Source organism: Salmo salar, chromosome 22, assembly GCF_965601325.2.
Source record: "Salmo salar chromosome 22, fSalSal1, whole genome shotgun sequence".
Taxonomy (NCBI): domain Eukaryota; kingdom Metazoa; phylum Chordata; class Actinopteri; order Salmoniformes; family Salmonidae; genus Salmo; species Salmo salar.
Window position 1 is genome coordinate 53,715,262 of NC_138312.1, and position 24,494 is coordinate 53,739,755.

A 24,494-nucleotide genomic window follows, 5' to 3' on the forward strand; every position below is an offset into this window, starting at 1 on the left:
ACAATGGTTTTGGTTCTGATTTTGCTAACAAAACTCACTGGCTAAACGTTCGTCCAAAGTTTGGGCCACGACTGTACAGTATATACATATGAAGTGTGGGAACGGTATGAACAGTTAATTCGGAAAGTATTCAGACCCCTGGACCTTTTCCACATTTTGGTACATTACAGCCTTATTCTAAAATGGACTAAAAAGTTTCTTCCCCTCATCAATCTACACAAAGTACCCCATAATGACAAAGCAAAAAGAGATTTTTAAAAATGTTTTGCCCCCCCCCACCCCCCCAAAAAAAAGGTGAAATATCACATTTAGGTAAGTATTCAGACCCTTTACACAGAACCCAAACCGGCTGCGAGCGTGCGCCATCGTGCGCTATTGTGCATACATTTATTTTGTCCCCCTACACCAAACGCGATCATGACACGCAGGTTAAAATATCAAAACAAACTCTGAACCAATTACATTAATTTGGGGACAGGTCGAAAAGCATTAACCTGTTGGGGATAGGGGGCAGTATTTGCACGTCCGGAAAAAAAATGTACCCGATTTAATCTGGTTACTACTCCTGCCCAGTAACTAGAATATGCATATAATTGTTTGATTTGGATAGAAAATACCCTAAAGTTTCTAAAACTGTTTGAATGGTGTCTGTGAGTATAACAGAACTCATTTGGCAGGCCAAAACCTTAGAGGATTCTATATGGGAAGTGGCCTGTCTGACAAGTTGTTGTTCATCTTGGCTCTTTTTAGTTAAGACTGAGGATCTTTGCTATAACGTGACACTTCCTACGGCTCCCATAGGCTCTCAGAGCCCGGGAAAAAGCTGAATGATATCGAGGCAGCCTCTGGCTGAAACACATTATCGCTTTTGGCAAGTGGCCGATCAGAGTACTATGGGCTTAGGCGCGTGCCCGAGTCGACCCCATGCTTTATTTTCTTTCGTCTGTTTACCTAAATGCAGATTCCCGATCGGAATATTATCGCTTTTTTACGAGAAAAATGGCAAAAGTGGTTGACATGCTTCGAAGTACGGTAATGGAATATTTAGAAATTTCTTGTCACGAAATGCGCCATGCTCGTCACCCTTATTTACCCTTTTGGATAGTGTCTTGAACGCACAAACAAAACGCTGCTATTTGGATATAACGATGGATTATTTGGGACCAAACCAACATTTGTTATTGAAGTAGAAGTCCTGGGAGTGCATTCTGATGAAGAACACCAAAGGTAATAACATTTTTCTTATAGTATATCTGACTTTGGTGAGTGCTAAACTTGCTGGGTGTCTAAATAGCTAGCCCTGTGATGCCGGGCTATCTACTTAGAATATTGCAAAATGTGCTTTCACCGAAAAGCTATTTTAAAATCGGACATATCGAGTGCATAGAGGAGTTCTGTATCTATAATTCTTAAAATAATTGTTATGCTTTTTGTGAACGTTTATCGTGAGTAATTTAGTAAATTCACCGGAAGTTTGCGGGGGGTATGCTAGTTCTGAACGTCACATGCTAATGTAAAAAGCTGGTTTTTGATATAAATATGAACTTCATTGAACAAAACATGCATGTATTGTATAACATAATGTCCTAGGTGTGTCATCTGATGAAGATCATCAAAGGTTAGTGCTGCATTTAGCTGTCTTCTGGGTTTTTGTGACATTATATGCTAGCTTGAAAAATGGGTGTCTGATTATTTCTGGCTGGGTACTCTGCTGACATAATCTAATGTTTTGCTTTCGTTGTAAAGCCTTTTTGAAATCGGACAGTGTGGTTAGATTAATGAGAGTCTTGTCTTTAAAATGGTGTAAAATAGTCATATGTTTGAGAAATTGAAGTAATAGCATTTCTAAGGTATTTGAATAACGCGCCACAGGGTTCCACTGGCTGTTACGTAGGTGGGACGATTTCGTCCCGCCGGCCCTAGAGAAGTTAAACATGTATGGCAATTTAGCTAGTTAGCTTGCACTTGCTAGCTCATTTGTCCAATTTAGCTAGCTAATTTGTCCTGGGATATAAACATTGAGTTGTTATTTTACCTGAAATGCACAAGGTCCTCTACACCGACAATTAATCCACACATAAAACGGCCAACCGAATCGTTTCTAGTCATCTCTCCTCCTTCCAGGCTTTTTCATCTTTGAACTTATATGGTGATTGGCATCTACACTTTCATAGTATTACTACGACAACCGGCAAAACATTGTCTTTATACCCACGTGGGTCTTTATACCCACCAATGAGGAGATGGGATGTGGGTACCTGCTTCTATAAACTAATGAGGAGATGGGAGAGGCAGGACTTGCAGCGCGATCTGCATCAGAAATAGAAAGGAGTTCTATTTTAGCCCTTGGCAACACAGACGCTCGTTGGCGCGCGCGATGCAGTGTGGGTGCAATAATTGAATAACATGGATTTCTAAATTTATTTTGCGATGCGTCCGGTCAGCATGTTACTCAGTACTTTGTTGAAGCAGCGATTACACCCTCGAGTCTTCTTGGGTATGACGCTACAACTTTGGCACACCTGTATTTGGGGAGTTTCTCCCATTCTCCTCTGCAGATCTTCTCAAGCTCGGTCAGGTTGGATGGGGAGCGTTGCTGCATAGCTATTTTCAGGTCTCTCCAGAGATGTTTGATCGGGTTCAAGTCCGGGCTCTGGCTGGGCCACTCAAGGACATTCAGAGACTTGTCCCGAAGCCACTCCTGCATTGTCTTGACTGTGTGCTTAGGGTCATTGTCCTGTTGGAAGGTGAACCTTCGCCCCAGTCTGATGTCTTGAGCGCTCTGGAGCAGGTTTTCAACAAGGATCTCTCTGTACTTTGCTCCGTTCATCTTTCCCTTGATCCAGACTAGTCTCCCAGTCCCTGCCACTGAAAAACATCCCCACAGCATGATGCTGCTACCACCCTGCTTCACTGTAGGGACGGTGCCAGGTTTCTTCCAGACATGACGCTTGGCATTCATGCCAAAGAATTCAATCTTGGTTTCATCAGACCAAATAATCTTGTTTCTCATGGCCAGTCCTTTAGGTGCCTTTTGACAAACTCCAAGCGGGCTGTCATGTGCGTTTTACTGAGCAGTGGCTTCCGTCTGGCCACTCTACCATTAAGGCCTGATTGGTGGAGTGCTGCAGAGGTGGTTGTCCTTCTGGAAGGTTCTCCCATCTCCACAGAGGAACGCTGGAGCTCTGTCAGAATGACCATCGGGTTCTTGGTCAAGGCCCTTCTCCCCCAATTGCTCAGTTTTACTGGGCGGGCAGCTTTAGGAAGAGTCTTGGTGGTTCTAAACTTCTTCCATTTAAGAATGATGGAGGCCACTGTGTTCATCGGGACCTTGAATGCTGCTGAAATATTTTGTTACCCTTACCCAGATCTGTGCCTCGACACAATCCTGTCTTGGAGCTCTACGGACAATTCCTTCGACCTCATGGTTTTTGCTCTGACATGCACTTTCAACTGTGGGACCTTTTATATAGACAGGTGTGTGCCTTTCCAAATCATGTCCAATCAATTGAATTTACCACAGGTGGACTCCAATCAAGTTGTAGAAACATCTCAAGGATGATCAATGGAAACAGCTACATTTCAAGTCTCATAGCAAAGGGTCTGAATACTTATTTAAATAAGGTGTCAGTTTAAATTTTTTATACATTTGCAAAACCTGTTTTCGCTTTGTCATTATGGGGTATGGTGTGTAGATTGAGGAAAATGTTTTATTTAATAGATTTTAGAATAAAGCTGTAACGTAACAAAATGTGGGAAAAGGGGTATGAATAGTTTCTGAATACACTGTAAACATGATTAAAGGGGCAGCAGTCTCTAAGGTGCATATGTTTCCTTACATTGAAAACAGTCTACGGACAAGGAGAGACTGCAATCCACACTTAGTTTTCCCTGGCCTGTTAGGGTTGCACAATTCCTCCAACAAGGATTTCTGAAAAACCTGGGAACATTGGGAAAGTTTCTGGAATTTTGCGACGAGATCCACAATATAATACGTAGGCCTACCTGAGACGTTGATTGAGGTGCCGGCGTCGAGGACGCCGCTGTTCGGCCGGACACAGTAACGGCGCGGGGCCGTCGTCTTGACTTTGAAGCACACATTCCTGTCTGTAGGGTTGGCGAGTTTTAGGGTGGTGTTGACCACATCCGAGAAGGGACCTGTGGAGGGAGAACAAGGTCCCAAAAAGGAAAAGGGTTAGAGAAGCTGGAGCCTCCATCTTTTTATTATTATTCGTTTTTTAATCAAACCTAAATATATACTGGGATTTAGACCGACAATAGGCGACTTCACAGACAACAGGCTTTACAGAGGTGGGCCTAAAAGGGACAATCTGCAGTTGCTACATAAATGTTTGGACTTAAATTAATGATGTACCCATTGATTCTTGAAGAAAATAACATTAATTATTAATGCCTCATGAGCATAGATCAACTGCATCAGGAACCCAAAATATAAGCTGTTTACCAGTGGAAGGGATGAACTTTGTTATTGCTTCAATTGCCGATTGGCCCTTTAAAAAGGTAGATTCAATAATGACATCATTCTACACAGTTGAGCAACTTCCTGATTAAAGAAATTAACAACAACACAATACAAATCTGGATTTTCCCAAAGGGGGCATGCGTCACAACTCCTTGCTTTGAGACAATGAGGGACAATGACGGGCTCAGCGACAAATCAGTTAGGTTTTAAAAGTAGACTATGCTGAAGACAGCCAGGCAGGTTACAGACACCTGGGGTTCCAATCACAAGGCTATCACATTCTATATCACCTGGGGTTCCAATCACAAGGCTATCACATTCCATACCCCCTGTGGTTCCAATCACAAGGTTATCACATTCCATACCCCCTGTGGTTCCAATCACAAGGTTATCACATTCCATACCCCCTGTGGTCCCAATCACAAGGTTATCACATTCCATACCCCCTGTGGTCCCAATCACAAGGTTATCACATTCCATACCCCCTGTGGTCCCAATCACAAGGCTATCACATTCCATACCCCCTGTGGTTCCAATCACAAGGTTATCACATTCCATACCCCCTGTGGTCCCAATCACAAGGCTATCAGCAGACAGACTAATGCATGTGAAAGCTGTGCAAACCGTAGAGAAAACATGGTGAGCTAATCAAATGAATGTTACTGAATCAGAACATCAAAAGGCATAAAAGCGGAGGTCCGTCACGTGCCGGATCGCCATTTCAGAATGAGGAAAAGGTTTGAAGAAAGAGAGGGAAGTTACAATGCAAAAATCAGGCTTAAGGCGATGCACATTACGTAACATAGAGGAACACATCCTAAGGACAACAAGTCTGAATACTAATCCAAGGTTGAGGAGGCCTACTTTTGGGCTATAGGGGGCCTATGCTTTTGAGTGGGGACATCTATGAACTGTATTAGCTAATGACCCACATCCAGACGTGTAGGCCTAGTCACTGAAAGGGCAGTAGGCCTAATTGATACCATCAAATTATTATCTGGAGCAAAGCTTCATCAACATGCGTTTGAGGTGTATGGACGTTGACACATTAGGTCAGATGCCAACACCAAAATAGAACCCCAGACTTTGGTTATAGCCTGAACCATAATAGAGTTGCCTCTACTAACCTCACTCTAGGGTCGTTCCATCTGATTTAAATCACTTCGACTGCACCCTTTTTGATTTGAACGAAACCTTCCATACATGTTTTGCCCATGGTAGAAGTGGTCAGAAAGGGACTTTTTGGACATGAATGCCAAAACACTCAGGAGGTTCTCAAAGTTGGCCCACGCCATGTCTTTATCACTGAAAAAGACAAACGGTTGAATTTGATATATTTTTAACGGCTTACAAACAGGGTTGTCAAACTATTCTTTGATTTCTTGAAAAAAAGTTTAATAACAAAATGACATTTTTTAACCTTAATTATCTAAAAACATGTAAATTCAGATTTTTCCCATTGTCACAAATGTTGTACTGTAGCTTAGACTCTTTCATATCATCTTAGGTGTTTGTGTTGTGCCAGCCATCGGTTGAGACACAGCATTCTCTTGAATACAGGGTGGCTGTCATGTCAATCATATATAATTCATAGAATGGACCTATCCTTCCAGACCACTGCAATTTAGCTGGTACACCATTGAAATATAAATTCAATTGAAACTTTAACTTACAATTTCTACCAGAAACATGGCCGTCGGTCCATCCGCCGTCGAATGTCAAATTGAATGGGAATATCTATTCTATTATCTATATTTATTATTTCAATAGGTTTCCTATGGAGGATTAACAGTTTAATTTATAACAATGGATATTCACACTTAAGTCAATATTCTCTGATGTGTGAACCTCCAACCATCTTTGTGGTACCACTTGAAAGTTTAAAAAAATATTTGACTCACATGACACCCACCCTGTATTCAAGAGTATGCTGTGTCTCAACCGATGGTGTGCACAACACAAACACCGCAGATTATGTAAAATAGGGTCTACGCTACAAGACATATGAAGATTACCATTTTTGTGAGTTCAATTTTATTTTTTAAAGCAAAAGAAAAAATTGTTTTATTAATTAAAAAGGTCCATTGCTATCTCAATATCAAATAATTTCTGGGTAACAATTGAGTACCTTACTGTGATTGTTTTTAATTAAAATGGTAAAAAACAAAAAACAAATAGCTTCTCAGCAAATAGCAATTTGGGAGTGGTCAGGGGAAAACTGAAAACGAGCTGTTATTACTCATTTTGTATAAGTAGAGCAGCTGATGCAATTAAGGCCATGGCTAATTTAGAAATATAATAATAATAATAATAATAATAAAATAACATGCCATTTAGAAGATGAGATGAAAGCATATATCATTGGGCCCTATGTCCAGTTGCAGTTCCATTAATTGCTTGGTTGTAGTGAATCAAGTCTTTGTAAAAAAAAACACACAAACAAAACACAAGAGTGGGCTTAGTATGAGGGCAGGTTTTATTTAACTTCCAAGAAAGGATTGGCTACCAGTATTACTGTCACTAATGGCTCTCGTTCTACAGAACTATAAAAAAGTGGCCATTAAACTGACAGCCTAGATTAAATATATAGTTAAGCCTACTAGGTTCAGCTCACAAAACATCTAAGAGGAGAAGGCATAGACCTTCTAGAGCAGCGTTTCCCAAACTTGGTCCTCGGTGACCCCAAGGGGTGAACCTTTTGGTTTTTGCCCTAACACTACACAGCTAATTCAAATGATCAAAGCTTGATGATTCGTTTATTGTTTGAATCTGCTGTGTAGTACTAGAGAAAAAACCAAAACATGCACCAAGTTTGGGAAACCCTGTTCTAGAGGATCTGGAAATAAATGACTTCAGTCCCACAGGGACAATAATTTGGTATTTTTAACCTATTAGGCCTATCAATAAGAAAAGAAGCCTAAACGTATACAACAGCCAGGGCCTAGTAGACCTATCTAAAGGAAAGCAGGGTTTGGAGGAAATAGGAACCTACTGGTCGGGGAAGGACGTAGCTGGCTGTGAGGGTCAACCAACCAGGTGTGGTGCAAATACATTTGTAAAATTTTTTGTAATTTATATATATATATTTTTTTAACTTTTAACCCTTTTTCTCCCCAATTTCATGATATCCAAATTGGTAGTTACAGTCTTGTCCCATTGCTGCAACTCCCGTACGGACTCGGGTGAGGCGAAGGTCGAGAGCCATGAGTCCTCTGAAACAGGACCCTGCCTAGCCGCACTGCTTCTTGACACACTGCTCGCATAACCCGGAAGCCAGCCGCACCAATGTGTCAGAGGAAACAGTGTCCAGCTGGCGACCGAAATCAGCTTGCAGACGCCCAGACCCACCACAAGGAGTCGCTTGAGCACGATGGGACATCCTGGCCGGCCAAACCCTCCCCTAACCCGGACGACGCTGGGCCAATTGTGCACCACCTCATGGATCTCCCGGTCACGGCCGGCTGTGACACAGCCTAGGATCGAACCCGGGTCTGTAGTGACGCCTCAAGCACTGCGATGCGTGCTTAGACCGCTGTGCCACTCGGGAGGGCCGTAGGCCTATATTTTTACAGCTTTATTTCATTTGGTCAAAACTGTGTGGAATACCTTGAATCACTGAGGGCTCCAATTACCTTCAATCTGCTTCTAATAATCTCTAATTGTCAAAATCTCTAAATAGCCTAGTCAAGGTAGGCTAATGGCTGTCCTTGAAGAACAAGAAGACATGAGGCACCAGGGGACTGGAAGGAACACTACTAGCCTCAAGTCACTGCAACCAACCATGGCCTGGTTTCCCAAAAGCATCTTAAGACTAAGTTCATCATTAGAACTAGAGGTCGACCAATTATGATTTATCAAAGCCGATACCGATTATTGGAGGACCAAAAAATTCCGATGCCGATTAATCGGCCGATTTTTTTGTGTTTATTTATTTGTAATAATGACAATTACAACAATACTGAATGAACACTTATTTTAACTTAATATAATACATTAATAAAATAAATTTAGCCTAAAATAAATAATGAAACATGTTCAATTTGGTTTAAATAATGCAAAAACAAAGTGTTGGAGAAGAAAGTAAAAGTGCAATATGTGCCATGTAAAAAAGCTAACGTTTAAGTTCCTTGCTCAGAACATATGAAAGCTGGTGGTTCCTTTTAACATGGGTCTTCAATATTCCCAGGTAGGATGTTTAGGTTGTAGTTATTATAGGAATTATAGGACTATTTCTCTCTATACGATTTGTATTTCATATACCTTTGACTATTGGATGTTCTTATAGGCACTTTAGTCTTGCCAGTGTAACAGTATAGCTTCCGTCCCTCTCCTCGCTCCTACCTGGGCTTGAACCAGGAACACATCGACAACAGCCACCCTCGAAGCAGCGTTACCCACGTAGAGGAAGGGGAAACAACTACTCCAAGTCTCAGAGCGAGTGACGTTTGAGACAATGAGGAACAATGACGCGCGCACCCGGCTAACTAGCTAGCCATTTCACATCGGTTACACCAGCCTAATCTCGGGAGTTGACAGGCTTGAAGTCATAAACAGCGCAATGCATTGCGAAGGGCTGTTTGAATGAATGCTTACGAGCCTGCTGCTGCCTACCAACGCTCAGTCAGACTGCTCTATCAAATCATAGACTTAATTATAACATATAACACACAGAAATACGAAAGGTCATTAATATGGTCGAATCCGGAAACTATCATCTCGAAAACAAAACGTTATTCCTGTTACATTGCACAATCTTCAATGTTATGTCATAATTACGTAAAATTCTGGCAAATTAGTTCACAACGAGCCAGGCAGCCCAAACTGTTGCATATACACTGACTCTGCGTGCAATGAACGCAAAATGACACAATTTCACCTGGTTAATATTGCCTGCTAACCTGGATTTCTTTTAGCTAAATATGCAGGTTTAAAAATATATACTTCTGTGTATTGATTTTAAGAAAGGCATTGATGTTTATGGTTAGGTACATTCGTGCAACGATTGTGCTTTTTTCGCAAATGCGCTTTTGTTAAATCATCCGTTGGCGAAGTCGGCTGTCTTTGATAGGAAGAAATAGTCTTCACAGTTCGCAACGAGCCAGGCAGCCCAAACTGCTGCATATACCTTGACTCTGTTTGCAAGAGAAGTGACACACTTTCCCTAGTTAAAAGAAATTCATGTTAGCAGGCAATATTAACTAAATATGCAGGTTTAAAAATATATACTTGTGTATTGATTTTAAGAAAGGCATTGATGTTTATGGTTGGAGCAACGTGTACCTAAGCGATTATATGCAACGCAGGACAGGCTAGATAAACTAGTAATATCATCAACCATGTGTAGTTAACTAGTGATGATCGATTGTTTTTTATAAGATTAGTTTAATGCTAGCTAGCAACTTACCTTAGCTTCTTACTGCATTCGCATAACCTCGTGGAGTGCAATGTAAAGCAGGTGGTTAGAGCGTTGGACTAGTTAACCGTAAGGTTGCAAGATTGAATCCCTGAGCTGACAAGGTAAAAATCTGTCGTTCTGCCCCTGAACAAGGCACTTAACCCACCGTTCCTAGGCCATCATTGAAAATAAGAATGTGTTCTTAACTGACTTGCCTAGTTAATAAAGGTTAAAAAAAGGTACAAAAATAAAATTTAGGCCAAATTGGCGTCCAAAAATACCCTAATTAAATCGGCCATTCCGATTAATCGGTCGACCTCTAATTAGAACCATCGTTAAATATCCAAGCGGTTTCCCAAAAACCATTGTTACTGAAATTGCACTTGAAAACGCTCGTTATTTACCAACTGCCTCAGACCACTCATAGAACAGCTAAGTGCGTTGTTAGATGCTTGTTTGCCCTTCCGCATCACTTTATTCACAAAAGATCTCAGCTAAACTTAAAATGAAGATCTTATCGTCTCTGTGACCGCTGATAACTTCAGATAATTGCCAAAGTCTTTGCAATTGTTACAAATACGCGAAGGATAAACATATGCTTCATAATAAAACTGAGATCTGAGGAAGGGTACCAAAACATTTCTGCAGCATTGAAGGTCCCGAAGAACACAGTGGCCTCCATCATTCTTAAATGAAAGAAGTTTGGAACCACCAAGACTCTTCCTAGAGCTGGCTGCCTGGCTAAACTGAACAAACGGGGGAGAAGGGCCTTGGTCAGAGAGGTGACCAAGAACCTGACTGCCATTAGGTACCGAGATGAGATCCTCAGACCCCTTGTGAGACCTGGCTGGAGTGTGTCAACAGTTCCTGCCAGAGGAAGGCATTGATGCTATGGACTGGCCCGCCCGTTCCCCAGACCTGAATCCAATTGAGCACATCTGGGACATCATGTCTCGCTCCATCCACCAACGCCACGTTGCACCACAGACTGTCCAGGAGTTGGCGGATGCTTTAGTCCAGGTCTGGGAGGAGATCCCTCAGGAGACCAGCCGCCACCTCATCAGGAGCATGCCCAGGCGTTGTAGGGAGGTCATACAGGCACGTGGAGACCACACACACTACTGAGCATCATTTTGACTTGTTTTAAGAACATTACATCAAAGTTGGATCAGCCTGTAGTGTGGTTTTCCACTTTAATTTTGAGTGTGACTCCAAATCCAGACCTCCATGGGTTGATAAATTGGATTTCCATTGATTATTTTTGTGTGATTTTGTTGTCAGCACATTCAACTATGTAAAGAAAAAAGTATTTAATAAGATTATTTCATTCATTCATTCAGATCTAGGATGTGTTATTTTAGTGTTCCCTTTATTTTTTTGAGCACTGTATTATTGGTCTCATGCTTCATAAACAACAGGTGTAGACTAACAGTGAAATGCTTACTTACCTTCCCAATAATGCAGAGAGAGAAAATAGAGAAATAATAGAAATGTAACAACATGTATTATTAAAAGTAATAATAAATACACAATGAGTAACAATGACTTTGGTATATACCCTGGGTACCAGTACTGAGTCGATGTGCATGGGTACGAGGCCAAGCCAAAGCCCGGACTTAAATCCCATTGGCAATCTGTGAAAGACTTGAAGATTGCTATTCACTGCCGCTCCCATCTAACTTAACAGAGCTTGAAACAATCTGCAAGGAAGAATGGGAAGAAAAAAATGCCCAAATCCAGATGTGCAAAGCTGATACAGACATACCCAAGGTGACTCAAAGCTGTAATCGCCTCCAAAAGGTGCTTCTACAAAGTATTGACTCAGGTGTAAATACTTATGTAAATGAGATATTTCTGTATTTCATTTTTCAATAAATGTGCAAAAATGTAATTAAGGGGTATTGTGTGTAGATGGCTATGGCTGAGAAAAAGGGGGGGGGGGGGGGGGGGGTCTATTTTGAAGGGCATTCACTCACCGCTCTAGAATGTAGTGAAAAAAAAAGGGTCAATTCAAGAGGATGCTACTAAATGATGCCAAACAGTTTCCATACTGTCAGTATTGTGTCTAAATGTAGTTATATGCCCTATGCCATTATGAATCAGAGTGAACTAATCATTAGATTCTCTACAACAGTATAACCTTAATATGCTTGTACTTAACAGCGTTGATTAAGTAAGAACGTTAGTTTGTTGTGACCATTGCTAGTATCTTGAACCATATATGGTAAAGACATAGGGTTTGGATTTTTATTTTATTTTTTATAAACATTGAATTAAATAATTGTATGGGTTAACACCCTACATTTTGAATTCAGGCTCTAACACAACAAAATGTGGAAGGGTTATGAATAATTTCTAAAGGCACTGTATGTACATGCAACTAGGAATGAAATGACTAGGCAACAGGATAGGTAATAAACAGTAGCAGCAACATTTGTGACAAGTTAAAAAAGTTAGTACAAAAATGGTCAATGTAGGTGGTTAAAAAGTTAACCAAACAGCTACCCGGACTAACAATTTAGCAGTCTTATGGCTTGGGGGTAGAAGCTGTTCAGGGTCCTGTTAGTTCCGCACTTGGTGCATCGGTACCACCCTCTATGACTTGGGTGGCTGAAGTCTTCAACACTTTTTAGGGCCTTCCTCTGACACCGCCTGGTACAGAGGTCCTGGATGGTAGGGAGCTTGGCCACAGTTATGTACTGGGCCATACGCACTACCCTCTGTAGTGCCTTGCGGTCAGGATGCCAAGCAGTTTCCATACCAAGCAATGATGCAGCTAGTCAAGACGCTATCAATAGTGCACTTGTATAACTTTTTGAGGATCTGAGGGCCCATGCCAAATCTTTTCAGCCTCCTGAGGGGGAAATGAACATTGTGGTGCCCTCTTCACAAATGTGTTAGTGTGTGTGGACCATGATAGATCCTTAGTGATGTGGACACCGAGAAACTTGAAGCTCTCGACCCTCACTACAGCCCGTCGATGTGAATGGGGGCGTGCATGGCCCTCCGTTTCCAGTAATCCACATTCAGCTCCTTCGTCTTGCTGACACACTTAGCCAACGTTCTCTGCATGCCGTGGTGTTTTGGGAAACGGCCTACATCTTCGGCCGCTGTAGGAACGATGCATTGTTAAAACACCCATAAGCCTAGGTTCCATCACTATCAAGAAACCGAGCTAGTCAGCTGTGCCTGAACCAAAACTATTTTCCTTCAGTTCTCCATCCCAGAAATAAGTAAATAGTAAGACAATTTGTTTTCAGCACTTTTATTTCCATGACTGATCAAAATGTGTGTTCTCATGGCTCTCTATTGACCCTCTGCAGCAGATATATGGTGAGCAAATATGTTTGGAATATCAATTCGCAATAAAATCGCAGTATTGAATTGCAATACATATAGAATCGTGAGAATCACAATACATATCATATTGGCACTTAAGTATTGCGATAATATCGTATTGTGAGGTCCCTGGCAATTACATTTAAGTCATTTAGCAGACGCTCTTATCCAGAGTGACTTACAGTAGTGAATGCATACATTTCATGCATTTTTTTTGTTGTTGTACTGGCCCCCCGTGGGAATCGAACCCACAGCCCTGGCGTTGCACACACCATGCTCTACCAACTGAGCCACAGGGAGGCCCTACTAGCTGGTATAGAGGAAGCCCTTGCGTTTGAGGGAAACAAAGGTGCACTGTGGATGGAAATGTGGAAGTGAGCTGCCTCGTAGTGTGAATTAGCACATAGACTAAGATAAGGTTTCAGCCCGCATATGTCCATAGCAACTGACACATCCCTTCGCACACTGAGCCAAGAGGCGCATTTTAAACCCTCACAACTGGTGGAACATCATTCAATGAAACGACTCATGCAGCTAACTACTGTAGCCTATACCTTATCTACAACAGCCTTGGGATGCTTTCCAACTGGCAGAAAAAAATACAGGCACAAAAAGAGAGTTCTGAAGGGCATATTTAATGCTGTTGTGTCATCTGAAAGGTTTGTTTTTGAGAAAGAGCAAGACTGTGTACCTTGAGTGTGCGGTTCCAAATTGATACTAATAAAGAATAAGGAGATTTATAAAGAACCCGAAAGGAACACAGCTGGATTTGTTGTCAACACAGGCCTGCCTTTCAATGGGCAATTTTAGTCTAAGAGACTAGGTGATTTGATTATCTGTCCAGTCAAAGACTTTAATTAGTAATTTAGGTGTTACCAAACAATGGAAAATGACTGGTTTACAAACCTCAGACTACTCCCCACTTGGCTATAAGTACAATATCACTACTAGTAGGAATTCAAAACTGCTTCAATTAAAAGTTTAGCTCAGATGTGTTGCAATGTTCTCGAAACATGGCCATAATTTCATGGTAACATATTGTAGGGTGTCCACCCACTCTGCTTTGTTGATGCAACTGCACCGCCCACAACCGCAAGACCCTCCTGCACAACGCATCACCGGGGGCAAACTACCTGCCCTCCAGGACACCTACAGCACCCGATGTCACAGGAAAGCCAAAAAGATCATCAAGGACAACAACCACCCGAGACACTGCCTGTTCACCCCGCTACCATCCAGAAGGCGAGGTCAGAACAGGTGCATCAACGTGGGGACCGAGAGACTGAAAAACAGCTTATCACAAGGCCTTCAGACTGTTAAACAGCCATCACTAACACAGAGAGTCTGCTGCCCACATAGACTTGAAATCATTGGCCACTTTAATAAATGGATCACTAGTCACTTTAATAATGCACTTGAATAAATGTTTCCATATCTTGCATTACTCATCTCATAAGATAAGATAATGAGAGAAAGCTGCTGATGCAGAACCAAATCTTAGAATTGCACCTATTCTAGTAGAATACCTTCCCCTGAAAAATACAAATAATATACATTTTGGGGGAAATTGATCCACGAACCTACAAAAGGGGCACTAGTTGCACATTCCTGCTCTATATTGACAATGATTTTGTAGGCCTGCTAGCACTGGGTTCCCCAACTTGTTAATGTTGAGGCCCCGTAAATAACAAAAACTACAATATCAGGCTTATATGAGAGAATACCTATGATTGTGATTTTACCTAACAGAAGTCTTGACATTTTAGTTATTTCTGTCACTTTGCTGAATACCCTGAAAGCCCCTTGCAGACCTCCTGGGGCCTATGAACCCCAGTTTGGGAACCCCTGTACTGGCCTGTGTGGCTTGGGATTTCCTTGAGGTAAACCTATTTCTCGTAGTTATCAATTAGTGGGCTCAGTTTGTTTGCAATGAGCCAAGACAAATAAAAGGGCTACCTTCACAACAAGCAGTGCAGTTTAAAGCTGCTTTAACTTTCCCTGGGACCCAACCAAATTCACATAGAAATGTGAGTTATAGATCTGTCTCTCATTGAACGCAAGTCTAAGAAGTGGTAGATCTGTTCTTTGTGCTCTATTTATGTTTCCCTTTCTTAAGTTTAGTTTTTGCATCGCTTACTTTCATTTTTGTAAACCAGCTTTAAAAACAGCTGAAAATACAATATTTGTGGTTATTGAAAATATATTTCACAGCAGTTTAGATGGTACAATGATTCTCTACACGTTGCTTGTTTTGTCACATAAACTGAAATTAGGTGAAGTACTAGAATTTTAGCAACCAGGAAATGACAGAGCAATTTCTGCATATTGCACCTTTAAGCAATGGATTATATTGGCTTGACAAGGCAATAGGGCATCTCAAATTACTTTGGAAAGACCCTATATATAATTCAACAAACACAGATGAAAGGCTATTTATTATTTTCTATCTCAAAAATGGCCTAATGTTACATTGTGATAATGCTTCAGGGAACGTAGCCTATTGAGTTGGGTCAATAAATGAATATTTAACTAACTTGACACATTGTAATTCTTAGGATGCCCAGTACAAAGTGTCCATATGGTATCCTGACCCATATTGCTGCTTTCCACACCTGGTCATGAACAACACTTGCCAACTGATGAGAAGAACCGCCAGATAGCTATATAGCTAACGTTAGCTAGTATTTAATGCCCAGTTCCATCTTGCAAACGGTTAGACTAACCGCTAGCTAGCTAATTACAGTAACTAGCTAGCTAGCAAACTAGACAAATTAGTTTACGTTAGCTACCTATCATGATGCTTGCAACATGCATGTTGGGGGGCAATCAGTTGCTATTCATTGTTAGCTCATAATTACACAGACATGATTGTCGTCGGGCATGAACGATAATAGCTGCATTCAACCAGTAATTGTATTTTGACATTGTGCTTGAAACATAGCTAGCACAATAATAAACAGACTGACTCGCCTAAATTACTGGAACGATATTGCACAATGCACGTAAAACATAACGCACTAACATTACTAGGCTAGCTACCAGCTAACTAGTTACCTTACGTTACTAGAAGGTCAACTCGACATTATTAGCAGTAAAGACTTGTCAGGGAGCTGCAGGAATAGCTAGCTAGCTAGCTAGCTAGCAAGCACAGGTTAATGTTCAGGAAAGGCTGTGTACGCTGCCAGAAAATATGCCAACCAGTCGTTTGAAATTATTCTCCTCCCTAGCTCACTGTTATTTTACAAATGAATGGGCATATGGCCCCCTCCTTATTAAATGGGCCTGTTACTAACTACCCCACTCACAAAAATGGCTCCCCCCTCCCTTCAGAGCTGGGCCCTCCCCTCCTCAGTAGTCTCTTACCTCGGAATTTCAGTTCGTGCTGTGGCTCCAAGAGCAGGACCTGATCTTGCCTGGCCATGTCCCAGCGGTTCCAAGGGGATAGCTCAATGTAAATCGTTTCCGTAGATTACTCCTGTTGTGGTGATGTTAGCTAGTGTTATCTTTAGAGTTATTATTATGCTAATTAGCTATGCGATTATCCTGTCCCCCGGTCAGTGCAAATAGCCAGGGAGCTACTAGCGGCGGTTGTGATGCAGCAAGAAAGGAGTGAGAGAGAGGCTTTGTGCAACGTCACAGCCCCTGCATAGCCACTCAACGAGGAGTGAAGAGGTGATGCGAGACGGAGTCCGGGCAAAGCTTGGGAGTTGGGACACCTAAGCCTGGGAGGGAGGGACAGGTGTCTCATGGTCATCAATCTTTCTCAGGACCTTCTTATGTATCATGTTATCACAGTGTTATGGCCTCTTATAATTACTGCCATACATCATGCATTTCTAACGACCTATAATGTAATTCCTGTTAATCCTGTACAGTTTCAGGCAAGTGCAAATTGACAACAATAACAAAAAAATCACTTTGATAAAGTATTGACCCAATAAAAGGATATACATTTGTTTCTGTAGACCATATCTGCAAAAGTGGGAAAAGTCCCAGTCCCAATACACAGCCCTGTTGTGCACCTATTCATGTATCACCCTGTCACTTTATAACATGCATGTGACACACAGGTTTACTTGAAATAACTAACATGATTGACCCCAGTGCTGGAGTGTTGAGGTTGTCAGGTGAACGTTCTGCATCCTCAGCACTATTCAAAGTGCAGCATGGAATCCTATCCCAGTGATACACATGCCTGAAGTGTCATGTATTACACACACACACACACACACACACACACACACACCATATATATATATATATATATATATATATATATATATATATATATAAATAAATAACCAGAAGGCTAACTGTCACTGGTGCAAGAGGACCAATTACATAACACCACTGTCATTTTATCTCCCTGACACATAAGCACACAGCCTCCAAGGTACCTCTGGTCCAAGTCGTTAGTACCTGTACCTCTTAACTTAGAAGGGGAATGTGCACCAACACCCTGGACCAGAGATATTCACAGCCCAGCCCAGCAGACAGTATCCCACTCACACACACACCTTCCTTCAATATTTTTATTTATTTATTAGTAAACTGCTTGACAATTCCCTTTTAGACATTCAACAAACACTGCTAACACATTTCAGACTCTTGTTTTGTTATTGTTTACAGTCAATATGACAAGTATGAAAGCTAAATATGACAAAGAGGTGGTGGAGTTACTATACATGTGTAGATCTATGCCTGGTCTAGCATCTCAGACAATGTAACATACATTATATTCAACCTTACAGGCTAAATAGTCATTGATTTGTGTGCATGTTTGGTGGCATCTACATCGAATAAGACAATTCACATAATGTGTTGCTGCAAAATCTCTCAGGACCAGCCTAAGACTGTTGGTATTTTTCCCAAAAATGATTACTGCAACTGGTTGTCTTTCTATGATAGGCCCTTAGCACTCTAATGCTGCATATATGTCAAATTCAGTAACTTTATCTTATCACACACCAGACATAAATCAGTAACACTTAGACATTACACTGTTGTTATTTATGTTACAAATATCTACATTTCCAACTGTTAAGCATTAGAACAAATGTGAGCAATGGAATTGTGATGTGTGTTATTGAAATTACATTTTAAATGTCACAGAGAAGAAGCTGCCTCATCTTCTACAAAGAGAGAGAGCAAAATAAAAAGTCATACTGTAAAATAATGATTGCTGGAATACAAAGGCATATGATGCAATGCCATTACAAAGGCTATGAAAGAAGTTGATTTACTCAAACAAACAGTACAAGACGTATTGGGACTTGTCTGGTTAATATTTTTTCAGATAGGTTTGCTGCAGAAAAAAGGTAATTACAATGGCGGCAAAATAATCAGCAATAATATACCTAAAAGTTAAGGTACACAAATATTTCATCTGAAAGTGCAGTTGTAAAGTACTAGAAATACATTTCCCTTTTTAATAAATGCACTGTCCTGGCTAACTACGATATCATTTCAAGTGGAAATCATTGAGGAACACTTAAAAGCCACAACCATAAACATTGTATTTTTTAAAGGCCTTTTGAATAATTGATGATCAGAAGCTCAAAACGTAATCAATCACTAAAAGTAACATGTAAGCATATTATAGCTCGTCACCAAGCTCAGGACCCTGGGACTGAACACCTCCCTATGCAACTGAATCCTGGACTTCTTGACAGACTGACATCAGGTGGTGAGGTTAGGCAACAACACACCCAACAAGCTGACCCTCAACACAGGGCCCCCCCCCCCCAACTGTGTGTGCTTAGCCCCCTCCTGTACTCATTGCTCGCCTCCAACTCCATCATCAAGTTTGCTAACGACACGACTGTGGTCTGCCTGATCACCAATGACGATGAGACAGCCTACAGCAGCGCTTCCCAAACTCGGTCCTTGGGACCCCAAGGGGTGCACATTCTGGTTTTTGCCCTAACACTACACAGCTGATTTAAATGATCAAAACTTGATTATCAAAATAATCAACTAATCAGCTGTGCAGTGCTAGGGCAAAAACCAAAACTTGCACCCCTTGTGGTCCCAAGGACCGCATTTGGGAAACCCTACAGGGAAGAGGTCAGCACAACAACCTCGCCCTAAATGTCAGCAAGACCAATGAGCTGATCTTGGAATTCAGGAAAGAGGGGCCCCATCAACGGGACTGCAGTGAAGAGGGTCAAGAGCTTCAAGTTCCTGTGTCTACATCACTGAAGACTTATCATTGTCCTCCTACAACAGCATAGTCGTAAAGAAGGCACCGCAGTGCCTCTTCTCCCTCTGGAGGCTGAAATGATTTGGCATAGCCCATCAGATCCTTAGGAACTTTTACAGCTGCACCATCGAGAACATCCTGACTGGTTGTATAAGCGTCTGATATAGCAACTACACCGCCCTCGACCGGAAGGCCCTACAGAGGGTGGTACGGACCGTTCCAGCTCATCATTGCGGGTGAGCTCCCAGCCATCCAGGACGTACATGCCAGGCGGTGACTGAGAAGATGATACTGGTCCATCAAGGCTCAGACAAACAGACATCATCAGCTTCTAACCCCTGGCCATGTGTTTTCTTTATTACACTGAACAAAAATATAAACGCAACATGTAAAGTGTTGGTCCCATGTTTCATGAGCTGAAATAAAAGATCGCAGATTTTCCATATGCACGAGAAGTTTATATCTCAAATTTTGTGCAGAAATTTGTCTACATTCCTGTTAGTGAGCATTTCTCATTTGCCAAGATAATCCATACACCTGACAGGTGTGGCATATCAAGAAGCTGATTAAACAGCATTATCATTACACAAGTGCAACTTGTTCTGGGGACAAAAGGCCACTTAAATGTGCAGTTTTGTCACAACACAATGCCACAGATGTCTCAAATTGAGGGAGCTTGCAATTGGCATGCTGACTGCGGGGATATCTACCAGAACTGTTGCCAGAGAATTTAATGTTAATTTCACTACCATATGCCGCCTCCTTCATTTTAGAGAATTTGGCAGTACGTCCAACCAGCCTCACAACCACAGACCACCTGTAACCACGCCAGCCCAGGACCTCCACATCCAGCTTCTTCACCTGCGGGATTGACGGGGGGGGGGGGGGGGCTTGCTGAGGAGTATTTCTGTCTGCAATAAAGCACTTCGGTGGGGAAAAAGAAAAAAAACTTCTTCCGACTGGCTGGACCTGGTTCCCAAGTGGGTGGGCCTATGCCCTCCCAGGCTCACCCATGGCTGTGTCCCTAACCAGTCATGTGAAATCCATAGATTATGGCCTAATGAATTTATTTCAATTGACTGATTTCCTTATAACTGTAACTCAGTAAAATCGTTGCGTTTATATTTTTTGTTCAGTATATACACACACACACACACACACACACACACACATATAAAAAAATGAGTTATACTATTTTGATATTGATTACTGCACTGTTGGGTAGAGCGTGCAAGTCAAGCTTTTCACTGTACTTGTGCATGTGACAAAACTTTAAACTAGATCTTCTTGATCCCTAAAAATTCTTGTCACATTTTAGTAACCCTTGCCATAAAGACAATTATTGCACTGACATGGTTGTTAAAAAAAATATCCTGAAGAACATTACAGTCAACCCTGCTATTAACACACCTCCCCATCAGCACTGATTATAATGGAAAAGACAAAAGCCCCTTTAAGACAACTTCACCTCAAGAGACCCACTCTGAAACACAATTATCCCTCCTATCCCTTAAAAAGTGTGCAATTGTGTACTCCTCCCCGCTCATTTAAAAGCGTTGGGTTAGATTGGTGTCCACTGTATACAGAGAGAGTCTTTCCATCATATTTCTTAAACCAGTAATTTCCTTTAAATCCATGAAAGGAAGTGGACAAATGCACACATTACGAGAAAGGACAGACAATTCAGAGGCAGGCTGGCCAGTCTACAGCTCGAGGCAGGCTGGCCAGTCTACAGCTCGAGGCAGGCTGGCCAGTCTACAGCTCGAGGCAGGCTGGCCAGTCTACAGCTCGAGGCAGGCTGGCCAGTCTACAGCTCGAGGCAGGCTGGCCAGTCTACAGCTCGAGGCAGGCTGGCCAGTCTACAGCTCGAGGCAGGCTGGCCAGTCTACAGCTAGAGGCAGGCTGGCCAGACTACAGCTAGAGGCAGGCTGGCCAGACTACAGCTAGAGGTGGGGGGGGGGGGGGCAGTCTTCAACTGGTGTTAAATGTGGCCCATTCACGTGTTTTCGGCAAGAGGGAAAGACACTAGGAGGAAATCAAAAGGAAAGGGGAACAATTACATGGACCGCTCTGTGCTAGGCATTATCCCTAAATTGCCTGTCAAATGGCAATAGGTCAAGAACTAAAATGTGAGACTTTACATTACTGTACTACACAGAGGAGCAATTTAAGACAACAGCGTGAACACGTTGCTCAGTGTTCCTTCATCGCTTCTCTTTGTATTTTTGGACAAGGTGTTCCAGATCCACACCATATTCAAGCTTTCCTTAATTGCTTGCTTCACAGCGTAGTGAAGGCAGCCAGCAGCAGAAAGAAGGAGCAAGGGGAACGAATGGAACAGATCCCCGGAGTAGAGCCCATCATTTGGAATTGAAAAGAGAGCACGGTTCATCAGCGGGTCAGCATGTCAATGGAAAGCTGTGCCTGGTTCTCTGCGGGAAACCTTTTCTTTAGAAAGATCTAAAGAGTGTCGACTTGTTCTTCTTAGAACAAGTCCAGTTTCCAGATATGGTCCTTTTTTTATCTCTGGCCAGGTAGTAAAACTATGTTGGACGTGCGAGCCAGTGCTTATTCTGTAAAGGAATGAGAAAAAGAACGATGAAACATTTTTTTTTTAAAGGGACAATTAAAGAATTGGCAGGACCTCACAAAATCACTCTCCTGTAAAACGGTCATAACAAAACAAAAAAAAAAAACTGTGAGGGATCGCAGACGGACGGGGTTGCCAACTAACACAAACAGTTAAAATGCAATTTCAAAAACATTGAAATGCAATGAACACTGTAAAAGGGCTGGCAGTATACTCCAAGCACTCCGGGGAAATAAATTAATTTACAGAATTTCAGCGATTGGCTCATTTTAGCAACTATTAAAGTGGAAAATGTGAGCAGTTATCATAACCGCACACTTGGTGACTGCTAGTCTTGTCAGCACTCAAACAGCCTGGCCCTCAAAGAGACGAGGCCTTAAAATGACTCCTTTTCGGTGGTAACCATCAACCAGCCAAGTTACCATCCCCTTTATCAAACCCATTTTCCATCCAAAGTGTCAAGGCTAAAGCAGTCACTGAGAGACAACGATATTGACGAGCACTGAAATTGTAATGGAGAAACAACATGATAAAAAAAGACCACATTACTCCTATTAGGGATTTTCATTACCGTTTCTCAAACGGTTTGGCAAACACCTGCCTTGGCCCTGTGCTGCAAAGCACTGTGTGAGGGTCATTAAAAAGTAACAGACTACACAACTACACTTCCCATCACGCACCTCTGACTCATCTACCTGGTTCACAAGAGTTAGAGTTGGGGACGTTTCTTCTTAAATTTGGGAAGAAAAATAAAATCGAACAATGACTTCTTTTACATTAGCACAATTTAACTCTTCAAATAGAACATTCATTTAGTCTCCTGTTGGAAAATAGATCATGTGGTTGTTGCAAGAGAAAAAGCACTGCATTCTGCAGACCCAATGATGGCATGACCCGTGTAGAGGTTTACAAGATAAGAATGGAAATAAAATCTGTGTTAACTTTTCAGAAGTATTACAAGACATAAAAAAGGCAGGGAGGGGAGCGCTTACAACTTGGGAAAACCATAGCAACTGCTGTGGATTTGGACCACTCGAGGACAATTCACGCAAAAAAAGCTTCAAGGACAGGACAGATGTAGGATTCCTCTCAGATGGTACCCCATTTCCCTATACTGAGTGGACAAATCATTAGGAACACCTGCTCTTTCCATGACAGAGAATGACCAGGTGAAAGCTATGATCCCTTATTGATGTCATCTGTTAAATCCACTTCAATCAGTGTAGATGAAGGGGAGGAGACAGGTTAAAGAAGGATTTTTAAGCCTTGAGACATGGATTGTCCATGTGTGCCACAGTGGTGGCTGCTGAGGGGAGAACGGCTCATAATAACGGTCGGAATGGAGCAAATGGAATGGCATCAAAGACCTGGAGACCATGTGTTTAATGTATTTGATACCATTCCACTGATAGCGCTCCAGTCATTACCACGAGCCTGTCCTCCCAATTAAGATGCCACCAACCTCCTGTGGTGTGCCATTCAGAGGGTGAATGGGCAAGAGAAAAGATTGAAGTGCCTTTGAACAGGGTATGGTAGTAGGTACCAGGTGCACCGGTTTGTGTCAAGAACTGCAACGCTGCTGGGTTTTTCACGCTTAACAGTTTCCGGTGTGTATCAAGAATGGTCCACCAACCAAAGGACATCCAGCCAACTTGACACAACTGTGGGAAGCATTGAAGTCAACATGGGCCAGCATCCCTGTGAAACGCTTGACACCTTGTAGAGTCCATGCCCCGACGAAATGAGGCTGACAACTCAATATTAGGAAGGTGTTCTTAATGTTTCGTACACTCAGTGTATAAGGTGCACTACTTTTGACCAGAGCCATATAGGAATCTGGTGCCATAGGCTTGGACAAGCCACAGATCTGGAAAATGGGAGGATGAAGTGAACAAAGCAAGGAGGGGGGTGAGACTGCCATAGACCTACTTGGCGATCCTAAAGGATAGCTGCCATAGACCTACTTGGCGATCCTAAAGGATAGCTGCCATAGACCTACTTGGCGATCCTAAAGGATAGCTGCCATAGACCTACTTGGCGATCCTAAAGGATAGCTGCCATAGACCTACTTGGCGATCCTAAAGGATAGCTGCCATAGACCTACTTGGCGATCCTAAAGGATAGCTGCCATAGACCTACTTGGTGATCCTAAAGGGTAGCTGCCATAGACCTACTTGGTGATCCTAAAGGGTAGCTGCCATAGACCTACTTGGCGAACCTAAAGGATAGCTTCCATAGACCTACTTGGCGATCCTAAAGGATAGCTTCCATAGACCTACTTGGCGATCCTAAAGGATAGCTGCCATAGACCTACTTGGCGATCCTAAAGGATAGCTGCCATAGACCTACTTGGCGATCCTAAAGGATAGCTGCCATAGACCTACTTGGCGATCCTAAAGGATAGCTGCCATAGACCTACTTGGTGATCCTAAAGGGTAGCTGCCATAGACCTACTTGGCGAACCTAAAGGAAAGCTTCCATAGAC

General features: G+C 42.1%; 1 protein-coding gene across 1 annotated transcript in view; it reads right to left on the minus strand.

Annotated features, from left to right (window-relative positions):
• Nucleotides 1–16,874, minus strand: part of LOC106583688 (vesicle-associated membrane protein-associated protein B) — a 52,440-nt gene extending 35,566 nt beyond the window's left edge. Inside the window, exons 1-2 of the mRNA XM_014168183.3 lie at nucleotides 16,581–16,874; nucleotides 4,006–4,158 (exon numbers count right to left, since the gene is read on the minus strand). Coding sequence (XP_014023658.1) covers nucleotides 4,006–4,158; nucleotides 16,581–16,638 — 211 coding nt within the window. The 5' untranslated portion in view covers nucleotides 16,639–16,874. The remainder of the gene's footprint in view (nucleotides 1–4,005; nucleotides 4,159–16,580) is intronic.
• Nucleotides 16,875–24,494: the final 7,620 nt, after the last annotated feature.